The sequence below is a fragment of the Bombina bombina genome, chromosome 1 (assembly GCF_027579735.1).
Source record: "Bombina bombina isolate aBomBom1 chromosome 1, aBomBom1.pri, whole genome shotgun sequence".
Taxonomy (NCBI): domain Eukaryota; kingdom Metazoa; phylum Chordata; class Amphibia; order Anura; family Bombinatoridae; genus Bombina; species Bombina bombina.
In genome coordinates this window covers 1,431,714,668-1,431,731,906 of record NC_069499.1, presented here as the reverse complement: position 1 = coordinate 1,431,731,906, position 17,239 = coordinate 1,431,714,668, and the positions used below count along the sequence as shown (strand labels likewise).

The 17,239-nt window shown below is 40.1% G+C and overlaps 1 protein-coding gene across 1 annotated transcript in view; it reads left to right on the top strand.

The window, feature by feature from the left end:
- The window catches only part of CTSS (cathepsin S), a 149,170-nt gene extending 132,336 nt beyond the window's left edge, over positions 1–16,834 (top strand). Inside the window, exons 7-8 of the mRNA XM_053705485.1 lie at positions 9,375–9,477; positions 16,393–16,834. Coding sequence (XP_053561460.1) covers positions 9,375–9,477; positions 16,393–16,492 — 203 coding nt within the window. The 3' untranslated portion in view covers positions 16,493–16,834. The remainder of the gene's footprint in view (positions 1–9,374; positions 9,478–16,392) is intronic.
- The last annotated feature ends 405 nt before the right edge of the window (positions 16,835–17,239 follow it).

Genomic DNA, 17,239 nt, shown 5'->3' with positions numbered 1-17,239 from the left:
AGGCAGGCAAAGGACTGCAGCGGGGTCGGGAGCAGCGGGATATGGGTTAAACATTTTAGTATAGTGGCGGCGTTTAGTGACAGGGTATAAATAAATTTGGTAAAAAGCCGAATAGACGCGAGATCGATAACTGCTACTTAACAACAGTCCGATGCTCATCGCCCCGTACTTGGTTGCGCGTCTTTTTTCCTGGCTTTTTTTATAAATATGGAGAGCGTATTCAGGTCCGTGGCCGCAATGTTAGGCGAGCGTATTGGTGCCGGCGAATGCAGCATAGTTGAGGCTTTGATAAATATACCCCTTTATAACTTTTGTGTGCAATATTACTTTTTAAATTATTTTTATTAGATGATGTTATGACTGTAACTGTATTGTGTAATGCATTTTTTATGTGTTTTGTGCAACTTTTATGTTTCGCGAAACAGTTAATCAGAGCTCTGAAGTCACGGTAATCATTTAGCGAAAATCGCAATTGCTCTCAAGCGATCGCATTTACTTTAAAGTTATAATACCGGCAGTAAGCCCCAAAGAGCGCAAATACTGGCGATAAACCCCTTATCTTTGGGTGAAAACGTTTGCGCTCCACTCGTAATCTGGCCCAGAGTATGTTAATCTAAGTGTACTGCAAAAATGCTTCTTTTTAAAATTCAAATGTACTCATGTGCTTTATTAGTTTTGACACTTATGTCCCATTAAATATTCTTTAGCTGCTGCTGCTACTGCCATTTAACATTTACAGTGAATAATTTAAAGGCCTTGTTTGACAACACTGTAAGATTAATTAAACGTAGTGATACTGTGAATTAGGCATAATTAGCATTAATTGAAAGTAAAAATGTATGGGTCTGAAAATAAATTATTAGTTATGATGCCTTTGAAAGGGACATTACCTTAGCCTACTCTGTGCTTAATCCAGTCAAATATGTTAAACACATAGGTAAAGTTCAGCCCAGAAGCTCTCCCAAGCAGAACAGAGCCTGGGAGCCAATCAGAGGTTTCTTGCTTGGTAACTGTAATGCTTCCAATTAGTTTTGCGTTTAACTCCTTTGTAAGGATCAAACACATAGGGCTAGATTACAAGTGGCGCGCTAACTAAATTATGTGCTTGTGAGCTAACTTTACTCAAAGTAAAATTTTAACGTGGCAGGGTATTACAAGTTTGATGTAAAAAGTTAATGCGCAAGCTAAAGACTGATACGTGCTAACTTCAGGACTTCGGATATCGTGACCACCTTAACTTCTTCTCCCCATAGACTTCAATGGGACGTGCTGTTAAAAAAACCATAACAGTTATGGTTCACTTTTACCCCACACAGCGTTAGACCAACTGACCTAAAGCAGAAGGTAGCTATGAATACTTTAAATTCCAATGTTCATCACAAAAATCTTTTATATATAAAAAAAAAAAATCATACATACATACAGTTGCATTCAAAATTATTCAACCCCCATTTCAAATTAGGTTTATTGTCAAAATGTACAGACTTTCAGCTGTTTGTAATGAACAAATCAAACAAAAGCAAGTGAAATAGCTCAACGCACTGAATGCTTCAAGTGGTTTCCCCAAATTCAACTGAAAATGCAACTTTTAATGAATTCAGCTATCTCAAATTTATTCAACCCCTTCATAGCAAGCATCTTTAGTACTTAGTAGAGCACCCTTTTGCTGTTATGACCTGCTGCAAACGAGATGCATAGCCAGACACCAGCTTCTGGTAGCGTTCCTGAGGAATCTTAACCCATTCCTCATGAGCAATGGCCTCAAGTTGCGAAATATTCTTGGGTTTGCGTGCTGCAACCGCCATCTTCAAATATCACCAGAGATTTTCTATGGGGTTCAAGTCAGGTGACTGTGATGGCCACTGCAGAATTTTCCAGGACATCTTTTGCAACCAAGCCTTGGTGAAATTTGAGGTATGCTTGGGATCATTAAATGTTTTCATGCATAATAACAATTGTTGTGTTTGACGACTCTTTTACTGTGTCGGCAATTATTTTAGCATACCTCCCAAAATTTGATATTGCCAAAGAGGGACACTTTTCTAGGTTGGCCTACATGAGGCTAGGTAGAGGAGGAGAGCAGACGTGAAGGCCCAAGCTTCAGCTTCCTCATAGACGGCATGACATTTTCTCTAGCATTTCCTGATACTTCAATGAATCCATCTTGCCTTTCACACACTACAGGTTTCCAGTGTGGAGGATGCAAAGCAGCCCCAGAGCATCACGAGCCACCACCATGCTTAAGTGTAGGCAGAGTGTTCTTTTCAGCGTATGCTTTATTCTTCTTCCTCCAGTTTTGTTTCATCGCTCCATAGAACAGAATCCCAAAACTTCTGTGGCTTATTTATATGATTTTGAGCATATTGGAGCTGACTTCTTGTGCTTTTGGGTCAGTAGTGGAGTTCTGGCATGGAAACCTTTTGCATTTAGTACGCACCTTACTGTGCAAACTGAAACCTCAGTGCCTGTTGCCACCAAGTCTTGCTGCAGGTCTTTTGCAGTAATTTGAGTGGTTTTCTAAACCTGCCTTCTCAGAAATCTGGTTGCAGCCAATGATAGCTTCCTTTTTCTGCCTCGTTGAGGTAGTATCACCACTGTTCCTTTAACGTTGAATTAGCAAACTTTACTTCCAACTGTGTCTCTAGGAACATGCAGTGCCTTCTCTATCTTTTTGTATCATGTTATTTGTTTGTAAAGGGCGATGATCTCTTCTCTTAACTTTTTGGACCATTCTGTTGACTTAGCCATATTTCTAACATGCAGTCAAACGTGACAACAAACCCCTAGCCAGTTCAGGTATTTAATGTGTTCTAGCTCAAGCACACCTGGTGCAACTATTGAAGTCCTTGATTAGTTGCATCATGTGTCCTAGACAACACCTGTTTTGCATATTTGTGCTATGTTGAGGCATTCTATTCAGGGGGTTGAATAATTTTGATACTGCAGAATCGCTTAAAAGTTACATGATGATTACAAATATTACCTCTTATGAGTTGGCAGAGGTAGGCGTACTCAGTACCGTTAAGTACCCCCACAAAAAAAGCCCTGTAAAAACATAATTTATGCTTACCTGATAAATTCCTTTCTTCTGTAGTGTGATCAGTCCACGGGTCATCATTACTTCTGGGATATTAACTGCTCCCCTACAGGAAGTGCAAGAGGATTCACCCAGCAGAGCTGCATATAGCTCCTCCCCTCTACGTCACTCCCAGTCATTCGACCAAGGACCAACGAGAAAGGAAAAGCCAAGGGTGAAGTGGTGACTGGAGTATAAATTAAAAAATATTTACCTGCCTTAAAAACAGGGCGGGCCGTGGACTGATCACACTACAGAAGAAAGGAATTTATCAGGTAAGCATAAATTATGTTTTCTTCTGTTACGTGTGATCAGTCCACGGGTCATCATTACTTCTGGGATACCAATACCAAAGCAAAAGTACACGGATGACGGGAGGGATAGGCAGACTCTTTATACAGAAGGAACCACTGCCTGAAGAACCTTTCTCCCAAAAATAGCCTCCGATGAAGCAAAGGTGTCAAATTTGTAAAATTTGGAAAAAGTATGAAGCGAAGACCAAGTTGCAGCCTTGCAAATCTGTTCAACAGAGGCCTCATTCTTGAAGGCCCAAGTGGAAGCCACAGCTCTAGTAGAATGAGCTGTAATTCTTTCAGGGGGCTGCTGTCCAGCAGTCTCATAAGCTAAACGAATTATGCTACGAAGCCAAAAAGAAAGAGAGGTAGCGGAAGCTTTTTGACCTCTCCTCTGCCCAGAGTAAATGACAAACAGAGAAGACGTTTGTCGGAATTCCTTAGTTGCCTGCAAGTAAAATTTTAGAGCCCGGACTACATCCAGGTTGTGCAGTAGACGTTCCTTCTTTGAAGAAGGATTTGGGCATAAAGAAGGAACAACAATCTCTTGATTGATATTCCTGTTAGTAACTACCTTAGGTAAGAACCCAGGTTTAGTACGCAGGACTACCTTATCCGAATGAAAAATCAAATAAGGAGAATCACAATGTAAGGCTGATAATTCAGAGACTCTTCGAGCCGAGGAAATAGCCATTAAAAATAGAACTTTCCAAGATAACAACTTTATATCAATGGAATGAAGGGGTTCAAACGGAACGCCCTGTAAAACATTAAGAACAAGGTTTAAACTCCATGGTGGAGCAACAGTTTTAAACACAGGCTTAATCCTGGCCAAAGCCTGACAAAAAGCCTGGACGTCAGGAACTTCTGACAGACGTTTGTGTAACAGAATGGACAGAGCTGAGATCTGTCCCTTTAATGAACTAGCAGATAAACCCTTTTCTAAACCTTCTTGTAGAAAAGACAATATCCTAGGAATCCTAACCTTACTCCAAGAGTAACCTTTGGATTCACACCAATGTAGGTATTTACGCCATATCTTATGGTAAATCTTTCTGGTAATAGGTTTCCTAGTCTGTATTAAGGTACTAATAACTGACTCAGAAAACCCACGTCTTGATAAAATTAAGCGTTCAATTTCCAAGCAGTCAGCTTCAGAGAAGTTAGATTTTGATGTTTGAAGGGACCCTGTATCAGAAGGTCCTGTTTCAGAGGTAGAGACCAAGGCGGACAGGATGACATGTCCACCAGGTCTGCATACCAAGTCCTGCGTGGCCACGCAGGTGCTATTAGAATCACTGATGCTCTCTCTTGTTTGATTCTGGCTATCAATCGAGGAAGCAACGGGAAGGGTGGAAACACGTAAGCCATCCTGAAGTCCCAAGGTGCTGTCAGAGCATCTATCAGGACTGCTCCTGGATCCCTGGATCTGGACCCGTAACGAGGAAGCTTGGCGTTCTGTCGAGACGCCATGAGATCTATCTCTGGTTTGCCCCAACGTCGAAGTATTTGGGCAAAGACCTCCGGATGAAGTTCCCACTCCCCCGGATGAAAAGTCTGACGACTTAAGAAATCCGCCTCCCAGTTCTCCACTCCCGGGATGTGGATTGCTGACAGGTGGCAAGAGTGAGACTCTGCCCAGCGAATTATCTTTGATACTTCCATCATAGCTAGGGAGCTTATTGTCCCTCCCTGATGGTTGATGTAAGCTACAGTCGTGATGTTGTCCGACTGAAACCTGATGAACCCCCGAGTTGTCAACTGGGGCCAAGCCAGGAGGGCATTGAGAACTGCTCTCAATTCCAGAATGTTTATTGGCAGGAGACTCTCCTCCTGACTCCATAGTCCCTGAGCCTTCAGGGAATTCCAGACGGCACCCCAACCTAGAAGGCTGGCGTCTGTTGTTACAATTGTCCAGTCTGGTCTGCTGAATGGCATCCCCCTGGACAGGTGTGGCCGAGAAAGCCACCATAGAAGAGAATTTCTGGTCTCTTGATCCAGATTCAGAGAAGGGGATAAGTCTGAGTAATCCCCATTCCACTGACCTAGCATGCACAGTTGCAGTGGTCTGAGGTGTAAGCGTGCAAAGGGTACTATGTCCATTGCCGCTACCATTAAGCCGATTACCTCCATACATTGAGCCACTGACGGGTGTTGAATGGAATGAAGAGTGCGGCAAGCACTTTGAAGTCTTGATAGCCTGTCCTCTGTCAGGTAAATCTTCATTTCTACAGAATCTATAAGAGTCCCCAGGAAGGGAACTCTTGTGAGTGGAACGAGTGAACTTTTCTTTTCGTTCACCTTCCATCCATGTGACCTTAGAAATGCCAGCACTAACTCTGTATGAGATTTGGCAGTTTGAAAGCTTGAAGCTTGTATCAGAATGTCGTCTAGGTATGGAGCTACCGAGATTCCCCGCGGTCTTAGTACCGCCAGAAGAGCACCCAGAACCTTTGTGAAGATTCTTGGCGCTGTAGCCAATCCGAATGGAAGAGCCACAAACTGGTAATGCCTGTCTAGGAAGGCAAACCTTAGGTACCGGTAATGATCTTTGTGAATCGGTATGTGCAGGTAAGCATCTTTTAAATCTACAGTGGTCATGTACTGACCCTCTTGGATCATAGGTAAAATTGTCCGAATAGTCTCCATCTTGAACGATGGAACTCTTAGGAATTTGTTTAGGATCTTTAAGTCCAGGATTGGTCTGAAAGTTCCCTCTTTTTTGGGAACCACAAACAGATTTGAGTAAAACCCCTGTCCCTGTTCCGATCGTGGAACTGGATGGATTACTCCCATTAACAAGAGCTCTTGTACGCAGCGTAGAAAAGCCTCTTTCTTTGTCTGGATTGTTGACAATCTTGACAGATGAAATCTCTCTCTTGGAGGAGAGTATTTGAAGTCCAGAAGGTATCCCTGAGATATTATCTCTAGCGCCCAGGGATCCTGAACATCTCTTGCCCAAGCCTGGGCGAAGAGAGAAAGTCTGCCCCCCACTAGATCCGATCCCGGATCGGGGGCCCTCAATTCATGCTGTTTTGGGGGCAGCAGCAGGTTTCCTAGTCTGCTTGCCCTTGTTCCAGGACTGGTTAGGTTTCCAGCCTTGTCTGTAGCGAGCAACAGCTCCTTCCTGTTTTGGTGCAGAGGAAGTTGATGCTGCTCCTGCTTTGAAATTACGAAAGGAACGAAAACTAGACTGTCTAGTCTTGGCTTTGGCTTTGTCCTGAGGCAGGGCATGGCCTTTACCTCCTGTAATGTCAGCGATAATCTCTTTCAACCCGGGCCCGAATAAGGTCTGCCCTTTGAAAGGTATATTAAGCAATTTAGACTTAGAAGTAACATCAGCTGACCAGGATTTTAGCCACAGCGCCCTGCGTGCCTGAATGGCGAATCCTGAATTCTTCGCCGTAAGTTTAGTAAGATGTACTACGGCCTCCGAAATGAATGAATTAGCTAGTTTAAGGACTCTAAGCCTGTCCGTAATGTCGTCCAGAGTAGCTGAACCAATGTTCTCTTCCAGAGACTCAATCCAGAATGCCGCTGCAGCCGTGATCGGCGCAATGCATGCAAGGGGTTGCAATATAAAACCTTGTTGAACAAACATTTTCTTAAGGTAACCCTCTAACTTTTTATCCATTGGATCTGAAAAAGCACAGCTATCCTCCACCGGGATAGTGGTACGCTTAGCTAAAGTAGAAACTGCTCCCTCCACCTTAGGGACCGTTTGCCATAAGTCCCTTGTGGTGGCGTCTATTGGAAACATTTTTCTAAATATCGGAGGGGGTGAAAACGGCACACCGGGTCTATCCCACTCCTTAGTAACAATTTCAGTAAGTCTCTTAGGTATAGGAAAAACCTCAGTACTCGTCGGTACCGCAAAATATTTATCCAACCTACACATTTTCTCTGGTATTGCAACTGTGTTACAATCATTCAGAGCCGCTAACACCTCCCCTAGTAATACACAGAGGTTTTCCAGTTTAAATTTAAAATTTGAAATATCTGAATCCAGTCTGTTTGGATCAGAACCGTCACCCACAGAATGAAGTTCTCCGTCCTCATGTTCTGCCACCTGTGACGCAGTGTCTGACATGGCCCTAATATTATCAGCGCACTCTGTTCTCACCCCAGAGTGATCACGCTTACCTTTTAGTTCTGGTAATTTAGCCAAAACTTTAGTCATAACAGTAGCCATATCCTGTAATGTGATTTGTAATGGCCGCCCAGCTGTACTCGGCGCTACAATATCACGCACCTCCCTCTGAGCGGGAGATGTAGGTACTGACACGTGAGGCGAGTTAGTCGGCATAACTCTCCCCTCGTTGTTTGGTGAAATTTGTTCAATTTGTACAGATTGATTTTTATTTAAAGTAGCATCAATACAGTTAGTACATAAATTTCTATTGGGCTCCACTTTGGCATTGCAACAAATGACACAGGTATCATCTTCTGAATCAGACATGTTTAACACACTAGCAAATAAACTTGCAACTTGGAAATACAATTCAAATAGAATAATATTACAACGTACTGTGCCTTTAAGAAGCACAGAAGATCTATGACAGTTAAAAATTAATAAATTGAAACAGTTATAGCCTCAATCCTTGTAAACAACACAACTTTAGCAAAGGTTTAATCCCATTAGCAAAGATAACAATTTCTGAAAGCAGGAAACAAATTACAGAATAAAAGTTTTTATTTCAGTCAAACTATAATTCTCACAGCTCTGCTGAGAGAAATTACCTCCCTCAAAATAAGTTTTGAAGACCCCTGAGCTCTGTAGAGATGAACCAGATCATGCAGGGAATACAATGAGTTGCTGACTGAAATATTTGATGCATAGTAAAAGCGCCCCTCCCCCACACACACAGCAGTGAGGGAGAACAGAAACTGACAGAAAAAACAGATTTAAGCAACTGCCAAGTGGAAAAATGGTGCCCAAACATTTATTCACTCAGTACCTCAGCAAATGAAAACGATTTTACATTCCAGCAAAAACGTTAAACATAATCTCTAGTTATTAAACAGCTTTATGTATTTCTTACAGTGTAATTCTAGTGAAGTACCATTCCCCAGAATACTGAAGTGTAAAGTATACATACATGACATTATATCGGTATGGCAGGATTTTCTCATCAATTCCATTGTCAGAAAATAAAAACTGCTACATACCTCTATGCAGATTCATCTGCCCGCTGTCCCCTGATCTGAAGTTTACCTCACTCCTCAGATGGCCGAGAACAGCAATATGATCTTAACTACTCCGGCTAAAATCATAGCAAAACTCTGGTAGATTCTTCCTCAAACTCTGCCAGAGAGGTAATAACACACTCCGGTGCTATTTTAAAATAACAAACTTTTGATTGAAGATATAAAACTAAGTATAATCACCATAGTCCTCTCACACGACCTATCTAGTTGCTGGGTGCAAGAGAATGACTGGGAGTGACGTAGAGGGGAGGAGCTATATGCAGCTCTGCTGGGTGAATCCTCTTGCACTTCCTGTAGGGGAGCAGTTAATATCCCAGAAGTAATGATGACCCGTGGACTGATCACACTTAACAGAAGAAATACATATATATATATATATATATATATATATATATATACCTATATATCTATATAAATATATATATACATATACAGTATATACAGGTAGAAACCCCTATATCATTAGTGTGCCACTTGTAATCTAGCTCATAGTAAGCTATGATCTGTAAAGCAAACCTTTAAAATAATTTTCCTTAAAAGCTGTATTATATACATGTAATAATAACTGGGTAGTTTACACATATTTAAAAAAAAAAGTGTTGCTATGATTGGGTTTACATTCTATATCCGTGTGTAATAAATCTGCTAATGTTTCTGGGACATTAAAATATATGTATAGTCAATTTCAATTAGAGACATCATTTGAATTAGAATATGAAAACTGTTCCCAATTTATTCACTGTAGAAGGCAATATCTAATCCTGAATATTCTCATTCTAATTAGTATGTCTTTTTAGGTGTCTACAATGATCCAACTTGCAGCCACAATGTAAATCACGGAGTTCTTGCTGTAGGCTATGGAAACCTCAATGGACAAGATTTCTGGCTTCTAAAAAACAGGTAATATATGGTCTCATTTTTTTAAATGACATCTGTCTAGAGTTGTGATGCTACCACCAACATAAATCTAGTTCCAGTAAGGCTTCAGTGGCATTCAATGTAGACCATTATGGTTGCTTGCTCCGATTGTACAGAAACTTGTTCTGCAAGTTTTGGAAGTATTGTAAACTGCAAGCTGTGCCAGGGTCTTCCAATACGTTTTCTAAAAATGCAGGGATGAGAAGGCTTCACACCATCTCTGGAGGTTAGCAATTACCTTGATAACTATCTAGGACAATTAAGAATGTTTTTTAATTTGTTTCTAGTTTAATAGGCTTTAACCACCAAATTTGGAACAGGCCTTTTTGTTCTTGCTGCAGTAAAAGCCTATTTATTTATGCTAATCAAGGAAATTACATTAGTTTCTACAGATATTCAAATGACAAATATATTAACTTTTTAAATTCATTTTAAATTAATTTGCGGAATTGACTATTGGCTAAGTAAAAAAAAAAATACATTATGTTTTACTTTTGCCTTATAGTTTTTGCTTCTGGGTTGGTCTGTGAAAGCCATATAAAAATAAGAAACTTGCACATAGTTGACAAATTAATTCAACAAGATACATAGTTGTTAATTGCACACATCAAGAAATTATATTATTAAATTATAAGTGGAAAAAATGCATACAAACATATTAGGCAAATTCATCACCAATATTGAATCAACTGTCATATTTTACTTTGACTACATCGTATGCTTCTATGATGGTCTGTATAAACCTTACAAAAATTAAAGAGAAAACCCAGTGGAAAAAAAAATATCTATGAAATGCTTGTTTCGAATACTTTCTGTGACTAGATTTTCCTGTTATATCACATATGCAATTTGAAGAAATTATCGGCTAATTACGAGTTTTGTCGGTAAAGACTTGCGTTGCTAACGCTCCTTTTTTTCTCCAGCGCTGACTTTAAACAACGCTGGTATTACAAGTTTTCTGAATGGCTGCATTAGCCTCAGAAAAGTGAGCGTTGAGAAAATTTAGTGCCACTTCTCCCTGTAATACCAGCGTTGCTTGCGGTAGCGGCAAGCTGGCTAAAACGTGCTTGTGTACGATTTCCCCATAGGAAACAATGGGGCTGAGAAAGCTGAAAAAAAACCTAACACCTGCAAAAAAGCAGCGTCCAGCTCCTAACGCAGCCCCATTGCTTCCTATGGGGAAATACTTTTATGTCTACACCTAACACCCTAACATGAACCCCGAGTGTAAACACCCCTAATCTAACACTTATTAATGGGATACGAAACCCATTTTTTTCTTTCATGATTCAGATAGAGCATGATATTCTAAGCACCTTTCTAATTTACTCCTATTATCAATTTTTCTTTGTTCTCATGCTATCTTGATTTGAAAAAGCAGTACTGTAAGCTTTAGAGCCAGACCATTTTTTGTTCAGCACATGGGTAGCACTTGCTGATTTGTGGCTAAATGTAACAAACCAATCAGCAGCTCTACCAAGGTGCTGAACTAAAAAATGGGCCGGCTCCTAACCTTTTATTACTGCTTTTTCAAATCAAGATAACATGAGAACAAATAAAAATTGATAATAGGAGTAAATTAGAAAGTTGCTTAAAATTGCATGCTCTATCTGAATCATGAAAGAAAAAATTGTGGGGTTAGTATCCCTTTAACCCCTAATCTGCCGCCCCCGACATCGTCGCCACCTGCATTATAATATTAACCCCTAATCTGCCGCTCCGGACACCGCCGCCACCTACGTTATACCTATGAACCCCTAATCTGCCGCCCCCAATGTCGCCGCCACTTACCTACAATTATTAACCCCTAATCTGCTGCCCCCAACGTCGCCGCCACTATACTAAATGTTAACCCCTAAACCTAAGTCTAACCCTAACACCCCTAACTTCAATATTATTTAAATAAATATAAATAAAATTACTGTAATTAAATAAATTATTCCTATTTAAAACTAAACACTTACCTATAAAATAAACCGTAATATAGCTACAATATAACTAATAGTTACATTATAGCTATTTTAGGATTTATTTTTATTTTACAGGCAACTTTATATTTATTTTAACTAGGTACAATAGTTATTAAATATTTAATAACTCCCTAGCTAAAATAAATACAAATATACCTGTAAAATAAATCCTAACCTAAGTTACAATTACACCTAACACTACACTATAATTAAATTAATTAACTAAACTACCTACAATTAAATTAACTAAACTAAATTACGAAAAAAAAAAAACCCACTAAATTACAGAAAATAAAAAAATTTTACAAGAAGTTTAAACTAATTACACCTAATCTAAGCCCCCTAATAAAATAATAAAGCCCCCCAAAATAATAAAATGCCCTACCCTATACTAAATTACAAAGTAATCAGCTCTCTTTTACCAGCCCTTAAAAGGGCTTTTTGCGGGGCATTGCCCCAAAGTAATCAGCTCTTTTACCTGTAAAAAAAAAGAAATACAACCCCCCCAACATTACAACCCACCACCCACATACCCCTACTCTAAAACCCACCCAACCCCCCCTTAAAAAACCTAAAACTAACCCCCTGAAGATCACCCTACCTTGAGCCGTCTTCACCCAGCCGGGCCGAACTCTTCATCCAATCCGGGCGATGTGGTCCTCCTTCCGGCTGAAGTCTTCATCCAAGCAGGGCAGAAGAGGTCCTCCATCCGGTCGAAGTCTTTATCCAAACGGCATCTTCTATCTTCATCCATCCGGAGCGGAGTGGCAGCATCCTGAAGACCTCCGACTCGGAACATCCATCCTGGCCGACGACTGAACGACGAATGATGGTTCCTTTAAATGACATCATCCAAGATGGCGTCCCTCAAATTACGATTGGCTGATAGGATTCTATCAGTCAATCGGAATTAAGGTAGGAAAAATCTGATTGGCTGATGCTATCAGCCAATCGGATTGAAGTTCAATCTGATTGGCTGATCCAATCAGCCAATAGAATGCAAGCTCAATCCTATTGGCTGATTGGCTGATAGAATCCTATCAGCCAATCGGAATTTGAGGGATGCCATCTTGGATGACGTCATTTAAAGGAACCATCATTCGTCGTTCAGTCGTCGGCCAGGATGGATGTTCTGCGTCGGAGGTCTTCAGGATGCTGCCGCTCCGCTCCGGATGGATGAAGATAGAAGATGCCGCTTGGATGAAGACTTCGACCGGATGGAGGACCTCTTCTGCCCCGCTTGGATGAAGACTTCGGCCGGATGGAGGACCACATCACCCGGATTGCATGAAGAGTTCGGCCCGGCTGGGTGAAGATGGCTCAAGGTAGGGTGATCTTCAGGGGGTTAGTGTTAGTTTTTTTAAGGGGGGTTTGGGTGGGTTTTAGAGTAGGGGTATGTAATGTTGGGGGGGTATTGTATTTTTATTTACAGGTAAAAGAGCTGATTACTTTGGGGCAATGCCCCGCAAAAAATCTCTTTTAAGGGCTGGTAAAAGAGCTGATTACTTTGTAATTTAGTATAGGGTAGGGCATTTTATTATTTTGCGGGGCTTTATTATTTTATTAGGGGGCTTAGATTAGGTGTAATTAGTTTAAACTTCTTGTAATTTCTTTTTTATTTTCTGTAATTTAGTGTTTTTTTCGTAATTTAGTTTAGTTAATTTAATTGTATTTAATTGTAGGTAGTTTAGTTAATTAATTTAATTATAGTGTAGTGTTAGGTGTAATTGTAACTTAGGTTAGGATTTATTTTACAGGTATATTTGTATTTATTTTAGCTAGGTAGCTATTAAATAGTTAATAACTATTTAATAACTATTGTACCTAGTTAAAATAAATACAAAGTTGCCTGTAAAATAAAAAATAAATCCTAAAATAGCTATATTGTAACTCTTAGTTACATTGTAGCTATATTAGGGTTTATTTTATAGGTAAGTATATTTAGTTTTAAATAGGAATAATTTATTTAAATATAGTAATTTTATTTAGATTTATTTAAAATAGATTTAAGTTAGGGGGGTGTTAAGGTTAGACTTAGGTTTAGTGGTTAATAAAATTAATATAGTAGCGGCGACGTTGGGGGCGGCAGATTAGGGGTTAATAATTGTAGGTAGGTGGCGGCGATGTTAGGGACGGCAGATTAGGGGTTAATAAAAAAAAATTATAGTGTTTGCGAGGCGGGAGTGCGGCGGTTTAGGGGTTAATACATTTATTAAAGTGGCGGCGATGTCCGGTTGGCAGATTAGGGGTTCAAATGTTTTATTATAGTGTTTGCGATGTGGGGGGGGGGGCCTCGGTTTAGGGGTTCATAGGTAGTTTATGTGTGTTAGTGTACTTTGGCTAAAAAACAAGTGATTATATTATTGTTATATAGAATCAGGAATGTTATGATTAAAGGGCTATTGTAGTTGAAAATTACATGCTGTCATTTGTTAAAAGACTTAGGGCTTGGAGCGCTATTTTAACGTGCACTTGTGAAGGTGCAAATTTGCCCCTTTATGGGTGCATGTTAAATAACCAGCCATTGCAAGCTTAGCGCAATCAGACCTCTGGTTACTTATAAAAAATGTGCCACAATTGCCCAAAAATAAAGTGGACAGTTGTTTTTTTTAAATAAATAAAAAAATATGATAATTTTAAAAACATTTTAATACAAAACTGCACGAAGCAGTTATAAGGGGTTAAAGTGAGGGATGTGGGGTGTTAAAAAATAAAATAAAGGACTGAAAAGTGTCTTTACATACAGGAGAATGGGTATTATTATTATTCTTTATTTATAAAGCGGCAACAGATTCCGCAGCGCTGTTCATAGGTAACAAAAATAAAAGGACAGTACAATATGAGAAACCAGACAAAATGTAACAAACAAATACAGGGGGAATTGGGAGCCCTGTTCCCGTGGGAACTTACAATGTAAATGGGTAGGAGGGTGAGAAACAGGAGGTGGGGACTGCAAAGGTGGGAATGATGTTAGTGTGAAGTTAGATGAGGACAACTATTAGGCAAGTGGAATTCATTAGTTACTGATTTGGTGATAGGTTTCCCTGAACAAGAAGGTTTTTAGGGAGCGTTTAAAGGAGGAGAGGTTGGGGGAAAGTCTGACAGCTCGAGGAAGTGTGTTCCAGAGGGTTGGTGCCGCACGAGAGAAGTCCTGTAGTCTAGCATGAGAGGAGGTGATGGTAGAAGAGGCAAGGAGTAGATCGTTGTTGGATCTTAGGGGACGGGCTGGAGTATATTTGTTGATGAGTGAGGACAGGTATGGGGGGGGGCTGCATTGGTAAAGGCTTTGTAGGTCAGAGTGAGAATTTTGAATTTAATTCTGCTGTGAATGGGGAGCCAGTGAAGGGACTCACAGAGGGGTGCAGCGGATACAGAGCGTCGGGAGAGGTGGAATAGCCTAGCAGAGGCATTTAGGATGGATTGAAGGGGGGAGAGGCGGGAGAGAGGAAGGCCAGTTAGTAGGTTGTTACAGTAGTCAAGCCGGGAAATTACTAGGGAATGGATTAGTTGTTTAGTAGTTTCAGCACTCAGAAAAGGACAAATTTTGGAGATATTGCGTAGGTGGTTGCGACAGGAGAGCAATTGGATGTGGGGTATGAAGGACAGATTGGAGTCAAGTGTAACTCCTAGGCAGCGGACTTGGGGTGATGGGGAGATAGTGGTATCACCGACAGTTATAGTAAAGTTAGAAACTGGAGTAGAATTAGTTGGGAGGATTAGAAGAAGCTCAGTCTTGGTTGATTTTTAGGTGGTGAGAGGCCATCCAGGAAGAAATGCCAGATAAGCAGTGGCTGATGTGGGAAAGGACTGAAGGAGAGAGTGCAGGGGTGGATAGGTAGATCTGAGTATCATCAGCATAGAGGTGATAGTTGAAGCTATAGCTACGGATAAGTTTACCCAGTGAGGAAGTATAAATAGAGAAGAGTAGAGGGCCTAGAACAGAGCCTTGAGGTACTCCAACAGACAGAGGCAATGGAGAGGAGTCGCCAGCAAATGAGACAGAAAAGGACCTATTAAAGAGATAAGAGTGGATCCAGGAGAGGGCAATGTCACAGAGCCCAAGGGAGCTGAGAGTCAGTAGGAGGAGGGGATGGTCAACAATGTCAAAGGCAGCAGACAGGTCAAGTAAAATAAGTATAGAATAGCGGCCATTGTTTTTAGCAGAAAGAATATCGTTAGTAACCAGCCATTGCAAGCTTAGCGCAATTAACCAGTGTGTTTTCACTGTAAATATATATGTATATGCTTATATATATATATATATATATATATATATATATCGGTTAATATATATTTTTAATTTGCTGCTCAACACTGTGCAAATTTCGTGCTGCGCTAGGTGCTTTGCCGTATCTCGCGGCATGAGACTGAGGCTCCCTTTGGAGCCTAGGGAAATGCGCTCTCATGAGCGCAAGGCTTAAAGCCAATAAGAACATGAGGTTGCGTTCGCAAATATCTTGCTTTTTCACTCAACTCGTAATCAAGGCATTAGCTTTAAATCTTGCAACCCTGCACCTCTATGTGTTTAACTCCCGCATAGGGGTTAAACACATAATAGAAGTACCGCTTGGGACCCCCAGAACAATACTGGCCCCAGGCAGAAACCGCCGCTCATCCAATCAGCACATTTAGCCTCACAACCCAGCTATATAACTAGCACTGCTGATTGTATTATCGTCAGTTTCTGCCTGGGACCAGCATTGTTCTGGAGGTCCCAAGCGCTACTTCTATTATGTGTTTAACCCCTTTGCGGGAGATAAACACATGGAGATGCAGTGTCGCTAGTCTTACAATTATACGCTTTAACAAATTACAGCATGCAATTTTTTAACTATAATGTCCCTTTAAGTAATTTCAGAAGTGTTTGATCTGCATTTTTAAATCTCAGAAACTGATTTGATTTCTTTTTTTCTTTTCTCTTTTAAAGTTGGGGTTTAAATTATGGAGACAAAGGCTACGTTCGAATTGCAAGGAATCATGGAAATTTATGCGGCATTGCAAGTTACGCATGCTATCCAGAACTGTGAAGAAATCAAGAAGCTGTTTCTTGTTGAGATTTTTCTTACTACTTTAGATAATTTTATAAGACATTCTTGAATCATGCAACTCGTTTACAGTAGCATCTTTCTATGCTATATCTGCAGATCAATAGTATCATAGATTTAATAAAGTGTCTTTCAGTCTTCTCTGGGCTTCAAGAACAAACTGGAATGTAATTTAGATAAATCTATCATGACTGCCAAAATCATCTTTATTCTATTAGGGGAACTCGGACAGATGATGGACAGAATGAATAAAATAGTTATAAATATTTCTTCTTGTAATATCTATAAAGTAAACAAATAAATGTGAATTATGATTTACCTTAATTATCTCTGAAATCACAAATAAATGACTGCTTTAAGTTTCATGACCAATGGACACCACTCTCTCAGTTGAGTCATAAAAACACTTGCATGCAGATTCCGCAAAAACAATACAATGTATCTTTCTCTCATGTGATCTGGAAACACATTTTGCAGAAAATATTTTATGCAAAAAATTGTGCACATGAAAAAGCAGCAATTAAAGGGTCAGAAAACCCCAATATTTTATTTCATGATTTCTATAGAACATACAATTTTAAATAACGTTCCAATTTACTTCAAATTTCAAATTTGCTTAATTATCTTGTTATTCTTTGCTGAAGGAACATCATTGCCCTCCTGGCAGCTAGCTGAACCCATCTAGTTAGCCAATCACAATCACAAGAGAAAAATGTGTGCAAGCACCAA